Source organism: Notothenia rossii (genome assembly GCF_949606895.1).
Source record: "Notothenia rossii genome assembly, chromosome: 9".
In the NCBI taxonomy this organism is placed as follows: domain Eukaryota; kingdom Metazoa; phylum Chordata; class Actinopteri; order Perciformes; family Nototheniidae; genus Notothenia; species Notothenia rossii.
Genome location: NC_136907.1, coordinates 6,848,634 through 6,868,450, shown reverse-complemented (window position 1 = coordinate 6,868,450; position 19,817 = coordinate 6,848,634). Strand labels below are relative to the sequence as shown.

The 19,817-nt window shown below is 41.8% G+C and overlaps 1 protein-coding gene across 3 annotated transcripts in view; it reads left to right on the top strand.

Annotated features, from left to right (window-relative positions):
- Nucleotides 1-5,463: 5,463 nt before the first annotated feature.
- Nucleotides 5,464-19,817, top strand: part of nsd1b (nuclear receptor binding SET domain protein 1b) — a 36,141-nt gene continuing 21,787 nt past the window's right edge. Inside the window, exons 1-5 of one of the 3 annotated variants that reach the window (XM_079651157.1) lie at nt 5,464-5,743; nt 7,423-8,285; nt 12,082-12,223; nt 12,993-13,165; nt 13,362-19,353. In XM_079651157.1, coding sequence (XP_079507283.1) covers nt 7,440-8,285; nt 12,082-12,223; nt 12,993-13,165; nt 13,362-19,353 — 7,153 coding nt within the window. In that variant the 5' untranslated portion in view covers nt 5,464-5,743; nt 7,423-7,439. Of the gene's footprint in view, nt 5,744-6,328; nt 6,515-7,422; nt 8,286-12,081; nt 12,224-12,992; nt 13,166-13,361; nt 19,354-19,817 lie in introns of those variants that run through there. The other 2 variants (XM_079651159.1, XM_079651158.1) reach the window with 2 other exon arrangements.

Sequence of the window (19,817 nt, the reverse complement as noted above, 5' to 3'; positions counted from 1 at the left end):
GCGCAGACTGAAAACTCATCTCCTTTGACTCCACTTCGAGCAATAAAATCAAAAACAGAGCACTTATACATTAACAAAGGACTGGCTTATTCTAAAGCCAGTTGAGTAGCACTTGAAATGTTTTAGCTCTTTGAAACCTGATGTACTTATATGATTCTGTTTTCTTCAAGTTTGTATCTTCTTGGTCGAATGCACTTATTGTAAGTCGCTTTGGATAAAAGCGTCAGCTAAATGAAATGTAATGTAATCATGCTATTTTTAGGCAATAGCATAGGTCTCAGACCAATACAAATATATAAAAAACATGTCTATGAAGTGTTTTGCTCAAAATACCAAACAGATCACCCATTCTAGCCATGCCTCATATCCCTCTATTTCACTTCCTGTTTCAAAAGGGCTGATTTTATGTATAAAGATTTAAAAAAAAAAGTTGTATAAAGAAGGAGGGGTCTGAGCTCATGCGGGACCCGGCAGCTACTGTCTAAACTAAATGCTGCCGTGATGAAACGCCATATCATGGATTATCAAGGATTATTTCTGAAACAGTTTGTAGCTCAAAGGCTTTCTCTCTTGCCGGTTATACCACAATGTGAGTTCCTTTTTACTTCCTGCTTCTTCACACACATGCTCTCCAGTACAGGTTAGCTCTGAGTGTTAGCGATGCTAATGTAAACACCGACTGATACGATGGCCTCGTAAGAACTCAGATGCTCAATTCCGTTGCTTGGTAATCTTCTTTATTGTTAAGAAAACCAAAGCTATCAATAATGACTCCTAGGCTCTACTAGGATTCTCCATATAATCACTAGGTTCAACTAGGTAATGTAACATGAATCTCTGGTAAACAGGCATAGAGATAACGACATCACAAGACGAACCGACACCAGACAAAGGGAGAGAAGGACTAAATATACACATTAGGCAATGGGGCACAGGTGGACACAATCAGGGGTGGGAACAACAATCACTCTAGCAGGTGCCACACGGACAGGAAGTGCCGACACCTGGAGAGAGAGAGTAGAGTAATTAACATCAAAAGAGAGATATACAAAAGACTAAAAAACAACAGCTAACAGGATACTATCGCTAAAACCTTACACCGACCATATTACGTCCAAAACAGTCGGGCATTGTTTCTGATAGCAGCGTTTCTGATAGGGCCGTGGGTGTAAAGCCAGCCTACATTTCAGATATTACGTCATATCAGACGCAAATTTGGATCAGCTCCGTTGTAGCCCCGTTTTTAGAGATTTGGGTACGGAGGAAAAAAGAGAGGGTTTTATTTTCTGACGCTGCGTGAGTTCCCCGACACACCGGGGACACATATATATAAAAGACATCAAAAAGTGCATTTTGCATGATAGGTCCCCTTTACAACATTTGACGATACATTAAAAATACATCATATATTGAAATAAAAATATGTCTACTGATGTTATATTACAGTTTATTTAAGTCATTATGCTTTTAATTTACAAGTTTAAGCTAAATAAGGAGTCTTTCAATTCTTAAAACAATGTTATTAACCCTTAATGCTGTGTTTGTTACTGCAATACAATAAAAAACACACTCTATTAGTAATATCTACAGTCATTTGAAGTAAACTAAGTAACACATTGACACATTAACATTTGTGCACATAGGCTATGTGTTAGGCTTTAAAAACAGAGTGGGGTATCTTTAGACACTTGTACTTCTTGGCGTTGCTCTGAACCAGATTGAGAGCTTCAGTGTGAGAGGAGTGAAACTGAGAAAAGGAAAGTTGATGAAGAGGGAGAGAGTCTCATGCAGGACAGCTGACAGCTGGGTTCAGCGGGGGTCACAGGTCATGGATGGCAGCAGTGGGGGAGTGAAGTGGAATCTAAAACAACAGGAAGACACACATGCACAAACACACACATGCACAAACACACACACACACACACACACACACACACACACACACACACACACACACACACACACACACACACACACACACACACACACACACACACACACACACACACACACACACACACACACACACACACGCACACACATTTCCGGGAGAGGTGGTGAGCGTGGGCCTCCGGATCTCTGGTGTGACAGTTAACTAAAACTTAATCAGGGTGGTGTGAACGCTTCCTCCCACATATCTAATCCAGGAGCTTCCACTGTGTGTGTGTGTGTGTGTGTGTGTGTGTGTGTGTGTGTGTGTGTGTGTGTGTGTGTGTGTGTGTGTGTGTGTGTGTGTGTGTCAGTGACCTCATTTTTATATATTTTTTTAGAGTAAGTCAACAAAGAAACATAAGTACAAAAATGTATCTTTTAGGGTGTAGTTCAACCAAAAACAATATAACTTGTATATAGGACTCACCCCACTTGGCTCTCTCTGATCCAAACAATGGCACGGAGAGCCCAACATTAAAGTATATCACTTCAAGATGAAAGCATATCTTCAACAGAGTCTAACTCTACTTTTATTTGAATGAGCCCAGAAATGAATTTTAGTAACTTGGATAGTGCTGAACAGGAACATTTTTTTAACGTAGTTTGGAGCTTTTTCCATTAGTTATTTTGTACTACTAATCTATACTTTCATTTGTAGTCAGTCCGCTCTCCTTTACTTCTCTTTGCGAAAATCATTTTTTCTAGGACCATAGCGAGCCTGGTAAAGCAAATACTATCTACCATGTATATAATTTTACACAAACTGTTGCTTTAAGACGATTTTCCTGATATCCATAATAGTCCCAATTTGATTTCATCAGGAGATATTTTTGCATGAAGTCATTCCTCATTCCATAGAGATATTTTTTTCATGAATTCCTCCATTTACAAAACGATTTCTCTTTCATTACCTCCACCAACTTGGGGTATCAGTGCAGCATGGTAAATGTTACATTTTTGGAGAGGAAACTGCCCTCCAATCTGTAGTGAGAAGAGGTGTGCATTGAGAAGTTTCCAAATGTATTCGACTATCCAAACATGCACTTCTTCCCAGGTATACTGGCCCTTTAAGAGAACTGCAACCTCTGTGTCACCAGGAAGAAACAAATACTTAATCATCAATTAATAAATACAATCTGGATAAATAGCTTACTTGTGTAGCATTTCCACATCTTCATCAGTTGATTCCTGGATAGCATGTGTCACATTTTAAAATCTATAAATGGATTTGACTTGTATTTCCTATTTATTTTTGCTAACTTTCATACGTTTTGAATTGAATAATGTATTTCTATTATGTTTGCTTGTTTCAAATGGAATGGAATGACATATATACATATAGGTTATTTTTTACCTATTGATATAAGGATTCTCATATCACTGTCCAAACATAAAGACTGATTCCACTGGGGCTCGAACCCAGGACCTTCTGCGTGTAAAGCAGACGTGATAACCACTACACTATAGAACCTCTGGAGAAAGTCAACAGGGTGGAGTTGATTGGATAAAAATAAACAACAAATGAGCGATGAGATTGACGTTGACAAGGGGATATCAGTTTTTGTGGGAATGTTGGAAACACTTTTACACCTTGATCTCATGTCCCGTGCTCTGCTGCCCTCTGGTGGATCTGACGAGTCTCCAAATAAATGTGGCGCTTCAACAACACAAAGGCCTCGGCTCGTGATGAGGAGATACTTTACTGAAGTAGCAGCAGAGGCAGTGGAAAAGGTACTGAGAAAAAGTAGTATCAGTACTGTCACTGTCACTATACATTCATTCAAATCAGTCCACTTTTACCAGCTCATACCAGAACAGCTGAGTCATCTGTTTGGGGGTGGGGGGGTCGATAGATGTGTCATGATTCTGCAAAGTGTTGTGTGTTTAGTTAAATAAATGATGTCATGTTATTTTGCCTGCCATATTTAACACACCGAAAGTAAAGCAGTGTTTCAGGAATCCAGTATTTCAGGTCCGGAAGCTGTATATTACCCATCTGTATTGTATATTTATAACACATTTACATACCACAGCCTGTTAAACAAAAGTGGCCTGATCGTTTCTCACTCAGATACGTTACACAGGGATACATGTACTCAGAGCAGGGACGCCGTAAGGGGGTGAAAAGTTAGGACGATTCTAAGGGCCCGTGACTGACAGGGTCCCAAACAATTTTAGAACATTAAGAACAAAATGTTTAAGTAACCAATGTGATATCTTTTCATGGGGCCCAAAATCCCTGGCGGCGCCCCTGACTCAGAAGTACTCAGATCTTGTAGGATACTTAAGTACAATACTAGAGTAAATGTACTTAGTTACTTCACACCTCTGCATGTACTTTCGGAAACAAGAAGACCACAGTAAGCTGCTGAGGTAGGACTTTGTCTACTGTATATATATTTATTATAATTAATTATTTAATGAACCTTTTTTAATGTAATGTTATACTGTCACTTATATGTTTAATTTGTTATTCAATCTAATTATCCTTGTTTGAACTTAATCTGTTCTATCCTGTGTTTTGCCCTTTGTTCTGCTGTTCAGACACCTGAATTAGCCTACTACAGGAAATAATAAAGGTTTCTCTCATCTTTATCTTATCTTGCATGTCTGGGGAATTACTTTTTTGTAATACTTTGATTTGGAGGATTTGACTCATACAGATGCTTCGTCAAACCAAACCTCGGTTAGATGCAGCAGTGGAAAGTCCTGGAGGTGTTGACATGTTGCCTGTAAATGAAGGTGATCCACGTTAATGGCGCTAATGATGGAGGTGGAGATGCGAGAGGCTGCCGGTCGAGGCGCTGTTTAACGAAACTCAGCCTGATAAACCCGCAGCAGGCCCTGCTCTTGTCTGCCCGTCTCTAACCGGTGTGTCTCACTACTTCCAACAAAACATATTCTGTTCGGCTCGAATAGCAAAACGCATCCGTGTTCTCAGATGAAAATAACCGGGGGATGTTAGAAGGGGATATTTTAGCGAGAGGTTTCAGAAAACGTGAAATATTCCCATGCACAGTCATAAAGAGGCTCGTGTCTGTTCGCCTCGTGCTTAATAGTGACCCAGCCGAGCTTCATTCTGCAGGGGAGGAAGTGTTTCTGTGTTGCGACTCTGTCGCTCATTTCCGCCGTTTTCCCATATCACACCGCCTCCCGGTGACAAGAGTGAAGTGTGTGTGTGTGGGGGGATTTCTTCTACACCTGAACCCCCCCCCCTATACCCACCCTCCCATGTCCCCACTGACATATCGTCTCTAATTATACAAATCTCACTATACAAATCCAACACACCAAAGCAGAGCTCCTTCTCCCCGGCCGAGGAGCTGCAGTAGGCTACTCTCACCCATTCGTTTCTGAAAAAAAAGACACCGTGTGTTTTCCCCCCTTCATTTGCACCAAAACCAGTAACCAAAAAACAGCACAGACGACGTTTAAAGTGCCATTTAATGTTTTTAGACGAGCGTTTGTCACACACACAAACACACACACACACACACACACATGCACACAAACACACACACCAGAGGAGCCCCTGTTCTTGTCGTGGCACACACGCTCATGAGACAGGGACAGCATGTAGGGAACATGTTCCTGTCAGGACCCAGGACTCAGAAACACCTCCAGGGATCAGGAGAGAGGCTCAGTCCCTCCGTGGCTGGCTGAACTTTATATCGAGCTTGCATTAACACTTTGTGGCCTGCTTTTTTTTCCTCCACTAAAGGCTGGACTGGAGGACTCCATTTTGAAGGGACCGGGTGTGCAGACTACACAGCAAATCGTCTCAGGAAAGGAAACCCATCTGTTTTTCCGGGTAGCCTGCTGCACAATTTCTCTGCCTTTCCGACGTGTTAGTGGAGGACATTTTGAATGACTTCCATTTATTTATTTCGTCTTATTTAGTGTGCTGACCAAGTGCGTTTCGAGGGGTTGGTGGTGTATGAGATGCCAGTTTGTTGGCACAACTTTGGCATGTGACATATTGGTGATGGCAGCCTGGTTTAGCTTAATAATTGATGCTGGTAATTAAGAAGAGGGGCGGGGCCAGTTTTTAGAGGTGTCATGTGGACGTCTGGTGTGTTTTCTCTTTTATAGGTGGCTGCCAGCTCAGATTTTCTCAGTTTTTATTTCTAGGAAAAACGATTTACGGCCCCTTCTGCTCTCTATGCTGTGGACCGGCTGGGGAGGGAGGCAGTAGTGACGCCTGGCAGTGCGCACAGAGAGAGGGGCTGACTTTCAGAGTCTGTAGGCAGGAAACAGCCATTCAACAGAGCAGGGATGTATACACGGCGAAATATAAAGTAGTTATCTCAAAGCAGAAGGGGGAGTGTCGCTGCCTGAATCTCTAATTCCAGGGGCCGCTGGACCAGGCTTTAGCGCATGTAGAGAGAAGGAGGGAGGAGGAGGAGGAGGAGGAGGAGGGAGGTGCAGGGGGCAGTGAGAGAGTACGTTTCACAGGATCCAGGCCTAGTAGTATTGCCGCTGGGACTCTCCTCATCCGCTTTCACAAAATTGGAAATTGGCACATTTAATGGGCAAAATGAGCGGGTTGAGGGTCATGTTTGCGCTGAACGACATCAGAATGGTAAGATTCTTGCGACGGATCCCGTGTCATTTGGCGTTTTCTCCGTGATTCTGTTGTTTGATGCACACATAGCCTGCATCTGTCGGGGAGGGGTGTGTGCGTGTGCGTGTGTGTGTTGGTGAACTTGTTTTGTGTCGTCTCGTGGTATTATATAGCGTTAAGTGTTTCTCTTCTCGTGCAAGCATGGAAGCCACTGCAAGCCATGATCGACACACACAACACACACTAACACACACATGCAGTGGCACACACCTATGCACACGCGCGTGCACGAATGGGTCCATTTTAATTCCAGTTGGTGGCTGCAGCCGGCTTGTTTAACGAAGGGTACATGTTATAACATGACATGCTGTCATTGATCGTCTTTATTCTGTGAGTCCACAGTATGCACGAGTTTACAGGCTGATGACCTTATCGTGTTGATGTCATTTTCATCACATCGCGATAATTATCCTCAAAGGCTTTACAGCGGCTGTTGTGATGTTTTGCGCAGAATCTCTCCCAAATAATCTCATATAAGGTCGACCCGCTCTTTGTCAGTGAGTCTGTTTACGTTGTATTCTGATGATCATCATGTGAAGCAGATTGGGTTGTTTTTCACGGATTTCAGGTCAGAGCTGTGTCGCTTTTTCTTCAATATATCTCATCACCAGCTGCCTGGGATAACTTTGATCAAGCTGCAGTGATGTAACACAGATTGTAGGGATATGCTGAGAATAAACATGAAACATGGATGAAGTGTACTTTCTTTGAGGATAATTGTAGGATTATAAAATATACCATTAATTAAAACAAATGTCAGTCTAACAAGCTTTAGCAACAATTTGCAGGTGTTTTAATAGTCATCCAAACTTAGATTTTTTTATAATTTTTGTTGGTATGCTAACAATTCTCTGTTTGTGTCACAGGGAGGAACCATGCCAGCATGAGTGGGCCTCACCCAGGCCCTGGCAGAGAGACTCATCAGTCCGGCTGCCCTTTAACCCCCGGGCGCGACCTCGCCGCCTCCAGACACCATGACCACAGGATCGGGTTAAACATGTCTGCCTCCTCCCTCAAGCATGCATCCATGTATGGGTTTACAAAAACGGAGCACTCCTCCTCTTCCTCCTCTTCATCCTACAGTCCTCTCAGGAGGCTGCAGCATCTCACCTCCATGGTGAGCCAGCCGGACCTGGTGCTGCCGGTGAGGGAGCCGGAAAGGAGCTGGGAGTGGGGGGGGAATAAGAAGGACAGGGGGAAGGAGATGGAGACGGACTCCTGGGCTGACTGTACAAGCGGGGATTATTCTGGCAGCCAGAACACAAGCAGGGAGGAAAGCTATTGTGGCTCTTCTTCTGGACCAAAACAACCTGTGGTCCAGAGTAGAAGTCGAGACATACCTGCAGCTCCTGACGTCTCGGAGAAAAAGACAGAAGGTCTGTTCTCAGGCCCGCCCAGCCCGGCCTTCTCTCTGGACAGCAACAGCCCCTTTGCTAACGGCTTCCTCCACTTTGAGTCCTCTTTGTTTGAGGATGACGATGAAGAGCAGGACGCGGTGTCCCCTCTGGACGGAAGCTTGGATAAACACGACAGGCCGGAGAATCTGATCCCATCCACTCCTGGAAACGTGAATTCAGACTCCAAGGATGCTACCCTGTCCTCAGCCAAGGTGGTGACCCGGTCCCAGTCCTCGGGTCAGCGCCGGAGATACTGGGACGGCTCGGATGACGAGTGGGAGAGTGGCTCCGAGCTGCTCCTGCTGGACGATAGTCCCACAAGGCATTCAATGGCAAGTTTTCCAGTTATTACTCCAAGTAAACAGCTTTTCAGGTTTTATTGTCACACCGCCATCAGGTAGACATTAGTTTTCAACTTGGTGTGACACAACAAGGCAAACTTCACTATAAGTGTATTATAGTATAGTATATACATACATATAGATGGACACAATTTCATATCCAAAAATATGATAAATTGTAGGGATGCACCGAATATTCGGCCACCGAAGATTATCGGCCGAAAATGGTTAAAAAGGCCCTTTCGGCTTTTGGCCGAAATGGTTTTAGCACCGAAAAAATATCACCGAATGTCAGAGAACAGGGTTACGTTGATCATACTCCGCATATTTGTCCGGGTGTTTTGATTTCAAGTGGCGGAGTAATCCCGAAGTGGTGAAAGTCTTTGCAGTTACACCCCCTCGAGAAATGTCAGCTGAACACATTTTACAAATTGCAATCCGCGCCTCTCTCTCTGATATTTTGAAATATCTCCAAGCGGCAGACATGTTGGCTGTGAGCCAGCCACGAGCATGGTCGCACGCCGTGCTTGTCGCCGCGTTTCGATTACGTCATCACAACAACACGTTAGGTTACCAAACTTATAGGTGCATTTGTTATTGTTGAAGGCCTGGCTGTTACAGCCTTTATTTACACTATGTTGTTGTAGGCCTACTGGCCTAGATGTGTATGCAGTTTTAAAGCACCTTGGCTTTGTTCTGAATGCACTTTGTTGTAGTTATCCTACAGAGAAAAGAAAATGCACTTGACTTGGAATTAATGTACTGTATGCATTCAAAAGTGCTGAATAAACGTTTTATGGACCCATAATAGTGATTATTAGTTAAGTTAAGTTTTGCCATAATCATGTCTTTTTCCATAATCAGGTAGCTGAACAACATTGGTAAAAAATGTATACATTATATATATATATTTCTATTAATCATTTTCGGCATTCGGTTTTCGGCCAACTGTTTCCTATTTTCGGTATCGGTTTCGGCCAAGAATTTCCCATTCGGTGCACCCCTAATAAATTGAGGGGATGTTTAACTATACACATTTTAAATCTGGCTCAGAAAGGAATACTACTCCGAACTGGAAGTGTTGATCCCTAACTGATTAGGTATAAAATACAAGAACACACTAGCCGCGTTCACACCGCAGTACTCTTCCCATTTTAGTTCCGATATAGTTCAGAAATGTCGCGTTCACACCAAAAAGAGCCGGAACTAAAATTAGTTCATCAGAACCTTTTTACCCCCTTTTTTTTATTTTTACCCCAGCTAGAGAGCAGATACTTTCGTGGGAGAAAAAGGTTCCTATGTCTGATTGGCTGGGCGGATTGCAAACCACGCCCCGTAAAACTCCAAAAAGGTTTTGTGAAGCCGCCATTTTATTATCCTCGCATTACATTATTAGCATTAGCACTAGCCCAGCGCACAAACGCAGAAAGACTAACTTATGGCAACACAAAAGAAAACATGGGAGCGGTGGAGATGAGGAGGTGTCGTCGTTCTGGCGATTTACTCGGAAGGCTTCAGTAGAATAAAATAAAATCAAATCAAGTTTTATTTATATAGCACATTTATAAACGATTTTTGGTCGAGCCAAAGTGCTGTACATATAATAAAAATAGCCTACAGTAGAGACACTTTACAGCTTATACAATAAGCACAGATTGTTCAGAATATCAGTATGAGAAAAAACGACACCCTCTGTCCTTAGACCCTCACATCGTACAAGGAAACACTTCCGGAGAAAACCCACAGTTTAAAGGGGAAAAATGGGAGAAACCTCAGGGAGAGCAACAGAGGAGGGATCCCTCTCCCAGGACGGACAGACGTGCAATAGATGCCGTGTGTAATCGCTGCTGGGAGTCCCAGCAGCTTCTACTGAAGCCAGTCCCCAACTCCGGGGACTTCCGCCCGGGGACTTCGGGTGGCAGTAGACGCCGTGAAGTTGTTTGCGGCCTGCCAGTAAACCCGAAGAAGAAGAAGTGACGTCAGCGGCTTCATTTGCCTAATCCTCCCTTAGGAACTTATTCCGGTGTGAACGCGATCTGTACATAGTTCATGAGAACTAAAGAGTTCTCATGAACTAAGTTCGCATGAACTAAAGTGGGAAAAGTACTGCGGTGTGAACGCGCCTACTGTCTACTAAAAGACTAGAACTTATTTACCATGTTGCTGGATTACTGTAAATACTGAACATATGCACTTTTTTTCACCAGAATGTCACTCATTGTGAATAATGTGTGGGCTCAGAGATGTCAGCGCTCCACAAATGTAGCTCGGTCATTGATAAATAAATACTCTCTTACTTATCTTTTACAAAGAACTGAAGGTCAGCTTCTCTAGAGGTTTTCAAACTGTGAGGAGAACTGAAGGGTGAGACTATGCAAAATGTGAAAGGCACAGGTGTGAACAGAAAGTTAGTTATTGTGGATTGAAAGCTGATTTGGCCTAATAACTTATTGTCAGCAGTATCAGACAGTCAGCTGCAGAGCGGCAGTTCATGGAGGCAATGAAAGTACCCGAAAACCCCTTAGGGCCTGATGGCAAAAATCACACATCCTCTCTGAGTAATAACTTTGTCAGATCTCAACACACAGACATGATGAACGCGTTTTTACATTCAGTGTGTCTTACGCCACGCAAACATATCATTGTCTTTTCAGTAAATGTTCCATAAAGCCACTCAGAAATCATAGACTTTCTTCAGTATCAAAGCAATCAAGTGATCATTTTCTGTACGCTGCAAACAGGGACTGCTAATTGCTTATTCTGCACTATTTTAATGGTATGAATTTGCTGAAATGTCAATGCAAAATGGTGCTTAGAAGATGAGAATGTTTACTTCCTGTTTACATTCCCCAAAGCTTTATAGGGAATGTAGTCCAAAAACATAAAGCATAATTATCCCCCAAATAAAAGTTATACAAAGATTATTTATTTGACCAAAATAACCATTTAATATAAACTTTATGTGTTGCATATATGGATATGTTTTGTCAGCGCTGAGGCTACCCTCCACAGGGTTCATATATTACCGCAAACGACCTGTAACATAATGCTTATTCATTGCCACAAGTTCTGCTTTTGTTTCTCCGCCTGTTTTGGGTGCAGATTATTCACACTAAAACGTGGCACTGCTCAGGAGGTGACACTAAAGCCAAAGCAAAACAACAACAAATAACAACTTGGATGCATCTGTTTTTGTGAATCAATGTTTCGTCAAGTTCCCCAGGATAACAGCTCACAGATCAATCAATGTTAACACAGCATTTTGACTTGTTTGAGTAAGAAAAGCCTTGGTGTTGCTAAAGACATTAGTGATGGCTTTGTTCTATTTAATGCCCCAGTAAATTATGACAATGTGACAGTGAGCCAGCATGCACAATACCAGTGTGACCGGTAGTGTCTAGCGTTGTGTACGTGGTGTTTTGATGGAGAGGCCCACACCAGGATATATATATTTGGGGGCAGCCTCTGTTTATTTTGTAAAATAAGTAAATAACAAAACCATCCGTCAATGGTTAAGTGACCGCCAGGCTTTCATTGAAACCTAACATGTGTTCTCAATTATGTGTTTGGTTGAAATGAGTAGAAAAAAATGTTTTAAAGTCATTTGACTCCTCTCACAAGGAGTGCACAAGGGCCAGATTATTTTGGATGCAATACAGTAAACACAGACAATTAAATGACATAACAAGCTCAACCAACACACCTGTAGCTCTTACTAGGTCAGAACACAAAACAGTATCTAATTTGTCTTATTGTAATATTCTGTCTTTATTGTCATGTTGAACAGCAGAACAGCTTCAAGAAAAAGGCTGTGCCATCTCTGAAGTTCTTAGAGGGTGAAGTTATTTGGGCAAAGTTAAACCGAAGACCATGGTGGCCCTGCGAGGTGACCGTTGACCCCGCACAGGGAATCTATCACAAAGTGAAAGGTGGGCCTGAGACATTGTTGACTTCATGTGATTACCTACAATGTACAATGATTGTTTTCCTTGTGGTACACTGTGGATTGTTTGGTCGCCTGTATTAGACATCAGCAGCTGATAGCATAAACTGATGGGTGATTCAAAATACACAAAAAGGATAACAAGATAGTCTTAGATTATAATTTATGACATACATTGGCTTGCCAATTTCCATATTTGGTCAGGTTGCCAAGTGGAGGAACCACGATACCAGAAAACATCTAATACAATCCTTAAATTAGATTGTAAAATATAGAATTAAAGTCTCCCATTTACCTTTTTCTATCAAACACGGAATTTTACTTAATTTAACTCATTTTTCACTATACATTACTTTTGAATCATTTGTCAATAAGTTGCATCTATAGTTGCAAAGACTGATTCATACATTTATTGTTTACTATTTAAGAAAATGGCCAATTGGTTTGACTGATCCCACTGAGTTTATAGTTTCTGTACTTGTCTTTGATATTCAATTAAATATCTTGGGCTCTTAAACGCTAATTGACAATTGTTACCAACTTCTGACTTTTTTTTATAGACTGACTATCTCATTGATGCATCAATTAAAATAATAGTTTCTTGCAGTCCTAATTACATCAGCCTGTACTGTTAGTTTTCTTGGATTTTAAAGCTTCCTTTGCTTAGTTGATGCACTTATGTATTTTCTGTACAGAACAATGTGTATTTAATCTGAGTATCATGAGGTTGAAACTGATGTTTGTTGTTGTCTTAGAGCCCAGTGACCGGCCCAGTCGGCTCTACCATGTCAGGACCTTTGGGGAGCCTTTGGAGCTAACCTGGGTGGAGGAAAAATCAACTCACAGTTTCCACGGAGGCTTTGAATTCGATCAGCTCCCCCTACTGCGCCGGAAGGGGAAGCAACGGGAGCAGAACTACAAAAACACTGTAAATACTTCCTCTCGGCATGCCCTAATAAAAAGTTGGTCTAAAGCATCGTCATTGCTTGGTTATCATCATGTTGGACAACAACAATTATGTTTTCAGACTTGGTCAGGAATAACTAACATTGCAATAAACACATTGTTCTTTATACTGCTATGTATAAAAATACTGAGCAGTGTTTGCCTTTATCTTTCCGTAGATTGCAAAGCGTTTACAGGACTCATGGAAATCCAGTGTGGCAGAAGCTGAATTTGTTGTCCAAGCAAGACACCAAATGTCTTCTTCCTTTCCTTCGTTCATAGACGATGACTTTCAAGACAGTTTCTCACCGGAGACAGAGCGCAAGGCCAATCCAACTTTTACTCCCTCCACTTCACCGACCCTTCCTGAGACTTTCTACATGACCAATGGGTCCATTTCACCCCCAAGTACAACTCCAGTAAAGCCAAGCACTTTAAATAAATCATCTGGAAAGAAGCAACCAAGTAAATCATCAAAGGACAGTTGTAGTAAACACTCCAAAAAGTCAAAGACATTGCGTAATAGTCCTGACCAATCAGAGAGAGATAATGGAGAGTGCCCATATTCTGACATTGACTCTGTCCCTAAGATTTTGTGTCCGAAAGCACTTGAACGTCAGTCTAAGCTTACTCCAACTCAGCCACTGGTCACAATTGTTAAAGAAGTGAAGAAGCAGCCAGAGATTCAGACTGGTCTTTGGTTCACTAAATCAGGCAAAGACAGACGACCTAAAACAACCAGTTCAAAGTCGGACCGCACTCTCTTCAGTAAGGTGCCCTGTAAGAAAAAAAACTCATTTGCAGCAAGTAAAAAGTCACTACTTCCTACTAGTTTCTCCACCTCCAGTGAGCAGCCGGGGTTTTCAGACAGGCATAAGACTCCTGGTGAAACAAAACTGTCACCTGAACAGCCAGTACATTTGAAATGTAAAAACACTGTGATTGCTAAGAAGCCGTTTGTAACAACCAGCAGTACTCCTTACAAGTCAAGTTTGTCAGACAACCGTAAGACTCTGGAACCGGCTGAATCAAATCTGACAACTGAACAGCCACAACATTTGAAGTTTAAAAACACATTGGTGGCTAATACGTCTTTGGGTACAACTGCGAGTCCCACAGAGCATTCATGGTTTTCAGAAAAGCATAACACTCTGGTACCTGCTGAAACAAATCTACAACATAAACAGCCAGGACATTTTAAGTGTTTTAACACAAAGGTTGCCAATAGGCCTTTTAGTACATCTGTCAGTACCAATGACCTATTAGGGTTGTCAGACAAGCAGAGCTCACTGGTCTTTGATAAGTTAGACGTGCCCTTTGATAAGTGTAGATATTCAAAGGATAGAAAGACAGACTGTACTACAATTGAACCTGTTACAGTCTTACCATTGGATCAATTGGGTAGGTCACATGTTAAAAAAAACATAAAACCCAGCCCACTCATTTTCAATGATCAATCAATGTTGAGTGTAAAGACAGTCAATCAAACTCCACATTCAGACACAATGGCTAATTATAAGGTCCATCCAATCGACAGGATTTCTGACCAAGCAGAAGAAAAGCAAAAAAAAAAGTTGAGTGTAAAGAAATTCAGCAAAACTCAACACTCAGACCCAATGGCCAGTAAAACGGTCCAAGTAATTGACTGGATTGAAGAAAAAGAAAGTGAGAAGTTGAATGTAAAGACATTCAGTGAAACTCAACGTTCAGAGACAACAGCTAGCAAAAAGGTCCATGTAATCGACAAGATTTCGGACCAAGCAGAAGAAAAGCAACGAAAAAAGTTGAGTGTAAAGAAATACAGCAAAACTCAACACTCAGACCCAATGGCCAGTAAAACGGTCCAAGTAAATGAGAGGATTTCTGACCAATCAGAAGAAACAGAAAGTGAGAAGTTGAATGTAAAGACATTCAGTGAAACTCAACATTCAGAGACAACAGCTAGCAACAAGGTCCATGTAATCGACAAGATTTCTGACCAAGCAGAAGAAAAGCAAAGAAAAAAGTTGAGTGTAAAGAAATACAGCAAAACTCAACAGTCAGACCCAATGGCTAGTAAAACGGTCCAAGTAATTGACTCGATTTCTGACCAATCAGAAGAAAAAGAAAGTGAGAAGTTGAATGTAAAGACATTCAGTGAAACTCAACATTCAGAGACAACAGCTAGCAAAAAGGTCCATGTAATCGACAAGATTTCGGACCAAGCAGAAGAAAAGCAAAGAAAAAAGTTGAGTGTAAAGAAATACAGCAAAACTCAACAGTCAGACCCAATGGCTAGTAAAACGGTCCAAGTAATTGACTGGATTTCTGACCAATCGGAAGAAAAAGAAAGTAAAAAGTTGAGTGCAAAGAGAGTCATTCAAACTCAACATTCAGACTCAACGGCTTGTAAAAAGGTCCATGAAATGGACAGGATTTGTGTCCAAGCAAAGGAAAAAGAAAGTAAAATGTTGAGTGGAAAGAAAGGCAGTCAAGCTCAACATTCAGACTCAATGGATAATAAAAAGATCCATGAAATTGATAGGATTTGTGACCAAGCAAAGGAAAAAAGAGGTAAAAAGTTGAGTAAAAAAGAAGCCAATCCAACTGTACATTCAGAACCAATGGTTACAAAAAAGGTCCATGTAATTGACAGCATTTCTGACCAAGCAGAAGAAAAAGAAAGTCAGAAGTTGAGTAAAAAAAAAGCCAATCCAACTCAACATTCAGATACGATGGTCAATAAAAAGGTCCATGAAATTGACAGCATTTCTGACCAAGCAGAAGACAAAGAAAGTCAGAAGTTGAGTAAAAAAAGAGCACGTCTAACTCTACATTCAGACACGGTGGTCAATAAAAAGGTCCATGAAATTGACAGCATTTCTGAACAAGCAGCAGAAAAAGAAAGTAAAAGGTTGAGTAAAAAAAGAGCCAGTCTAACTCAACATTCAAACACAATGGCTGATAAAAAGTACACTGTAGTTGACGGAATGTCTGACCAATCAGAAGAAAAGGAAAGTAAAACGTTTCGTGTGAAGACAGTCAGACAGAATCCACATTCAGACATGTTGGCTACTAAAAATATCCATGCAATTGACAGGGTTTCTGACCAAAGAGGAGATAAACAAATACAAAAGTTAAGTGTAAAGAGCTTCAGTCGAACTAAACATTCAGACAGAATGTCTGATGAAATAGTCCACGTAGTTGAAAGAATGTCTGACCGATCAGAAGAAATGAAAATTAAGAAGTTGAGTGCAAAAATAGTCAGTCATACTCAACGTTCAGACTTGGTGGCTAGTCAAGAGGTCCAAGCAATTGACAGAGTCTCTGACCAAGCAGAAAAGAAAGAGAGAAAGCAGTCGAGTGTAAAGAGAGTTAGTCAAACTGAAGATTCAGACACAAAGACTGATAAAAAGGTCCAAGTAATCGACAGGGTTTCGGACCAAGCAGAAGGAATGGAGGGTAAAAAGTTGAGTGCAACGAGAATCAGTCATACTCAATGTTCAGACTTGGTGGCTAGTCAAGAGGTCCAAGCAATTGACAGAGTCTCTGACCAAGCAGAAAAGAAAGAGAGAAAGCAGTCGAGTGTAAAGAGAGTTAGTCAAACTGAAGATTCAGACACAAAGACTGATAAAAAGGTCCAAGTAATCGACAGGGTTTCGGACCAAGTAGAAGGAAAGGAGGATAGAAAGCTGAGTGCAACGAGAATCAGTCATACTCAACGTTCAGACTTGGTGGCTAATAAAAAAGTCCAAGTAATTGACAGGGTTTCTGACCAATCAGAAGAAAAAGAAAGAAAGAAGTTGATTGTAAAGAGAGTTAGTCAAACGGAAGATTCGGACACACTGGCTAATAAAAAGGTCCAAGTAATCGACAGGGTTTCGGACCAAGCAGAAAAGAAAGAGAGAAAGCAGTCGAGTGTAAAGAGAGTTTGTCAAACTGACGATTCAGACACAAAGACTGATAAAAAGGTCCAAGTAATCAACAGGGTTTCGGACCAAGCAGAAGGAAAGGAGGGTAAAAAGTTGAGTGCAACGAGAATCAGTCATTCCCAACATTCAGACTTGGTGGCTAGTCAAGAGATCCAAGCAATTGACAGAGTCTCTGACCAATCAGAAGAAAAAGAAAGAAAGAAGTTGATTGTAAAGAGAGTTAGTCAAGCTGACGATTCAGACACACTGGCTAATAAAAAGGTCCAAGTAATCGACAGGGTTTCTGACCAAGCAGAAGGAAAGGAGCGTAAAAGGTTGAGTGCTAAGAAGATCATTCATACTCAACATTCAGAGACAAAGGCTAATAACAAGGTCGAAGTAATCGAAAGGGTTTCTGACATGGCAGAAGAAAATACTTCATCAGCCAGGTTAAATGTTGATGCTTTTGACCCAATAGCAAGGCTAGAAATGCAAACAAGTATACTCTCCAAGTGTAGGCTACCTTTTGTAAAATTAATACGCAAGGACATGAAGGGTAAGAAGTTCCTTAACTCCACTGTGACCCTTAATCCCAATGACCAACCTGGATGTACAAAGAATGAAACACCAGATGCTGAAGTACCTGAAATGTCCTCTAAACAATCAGATTGGGTGAACGGCAAGGCAAGTATCTCCATTGATCATGCAGTCAGTTCAGAATCCATAAAGATCTCAGTTAAGAAGGTAAAAGCAAGTGGTGGGACAGGTGTCCTCCGTCTCTCGTCAGAATCCTTACATGATAAACCTATTGTTACATCCAAAGTGGCAAATGTGCTTGATGAGTTGGGTAGTCAAGAATCGGAAAGGGTACCAGTTTTAAATGTAAGCAACATGACTTCCTCATTGTCAAACCAATCAGAAAGTAGGAAGACTCTTGCATCCAATGAATCAAGCATGACCACAGACCAGTTAGGCAACTCAGAACAAAAAATGACCTCTGCCAATAGTACAGCTTTTGATAAAACTCCATCTTCTGTAAAAGCCAAGAAAGTTGTCTCCAAATTAAAGCTGGTTTCAGATGAAGTCAATAGAATCGTACTCCATGAGCAGCCTACTCACCTCCCAGCGAGCGGTCGGTTGATGACTCGAGCCCTGAAGGCCATGCAGGAGGTTGAAGAAAGAAAGCGAGAAAAAGTCAGAAAGAAGGCGGAGCAGAAAGAACTCTTAAATCTATACAAAACAACTGAGAATGTCGCATGCAACTCTGCATCTAACTCCAAACTGGACTTTTGCACTGAAATCAAAACTCGTACTGACAATGATTGTGACAAGGACACTTCTAGCTCTAGCACTTCCCCTTTGACACGTCCTGATTCAGCTGACTTGGATGTGAAGAGTGAAGATGAAGATCTCTCCATATCCTCAACTCCTCCAATGGACTTCATACCCCTTACTTCTAGGGTAAAGGCAAAGAATGAAGATCAGTCCTCTGACATGCAGCACTCGTCGTCTGCACCTTCCTCACCATTTTCTTTTATCAATTCCTTTAAAAATATTGAGGAGGTATCCTTCCAGTCCCTGACAAATGAGGCTGAAGGTAAACCCATCTCTTTCAAAGCAGACACAAGCTACAAGTTCAGCACTTTTCTCATGATGTTGAAGGACTTGCATGACACTAGAGAGCGAGAGGGGACCCCTTTAGAGCTTGACATTGGGCCACCAAGTGCACATGTGAAGGAGGAACCTTTAGTGATGCCTGGGGAGGCTACATCCGCAGGCCAAGATCCACAAATTAAACAGGTTAACAATGATTCAAATTCAATTCAAGACAAAGTTGAAAACAAACACAATGAGGGGAGCACAAGTCAGACATCCAAGAGGCCCTATAAAAGAAGAATCAGCTCAACTAGGGTAAAAAAGAAAGCCAACCGTGAGGTGCCTTGTCGTCCCGCCAGGTCTGGCCCTGGTTTCCCAGGACTGGAGTCATTGCCGACAACAGACTCTTCATCAGGACTCGATTGCTCGTCAAGAGACAAGTCACTGTTTGGCATAGAGGCCAGCAGCTGGGAGAGGCACGCTGGAGGAGCTGAAGGAGTAGTTGGGGAGGAGGATGATACGTGGAGTAGAGTAAATGAGAATCTACAGAACATGGTGCCTTTGGAGCAGAGGGGATGTGACGCTACGCTGTGTCTGGAACAGCCAAATGGCCTCGTTGCAGATGGTACTGAGACGACCACGAGCTTCATGCGCGACACTGGAGGAAGTGACAAGGCTCCAAAAGGTAATACTAGTTTATTGTCAGCCCAAAGTAACTAAGCACAATTTGATCCACATATTTGGTGCATTCAAGTGCTGTTAAGACATGTTTGTCAAATCAACAAGCTCATGACTGTGACCAGCTCTTGCCTTTCTTGGTTAGTTGCTTCCATCTCCTTAGCTAAGGGTTTTCCATGTATTTACTCAATTTTGGTGTAAACTTGGCACAAAGAAGTTGCTACAACAACATAATGACAGGAAACCACACCAAGAACTCATAGTACTGCGGTTGTTTATAGATAACCAGCCAGATGTCCATAGCCCCCGCCATTTTACAACATGTCATGTCAGGGATGTAATTTCACATTTCAGAATATCTCTCTGAGAGGGGGGTGTTCATTTGAATTCTTCTTGTGAACAGATTTAACACGACCCATTTGAAGGCAACATTAGACTATAGGTGTCCAAAGCAACTGTTCTTTGTTTGAT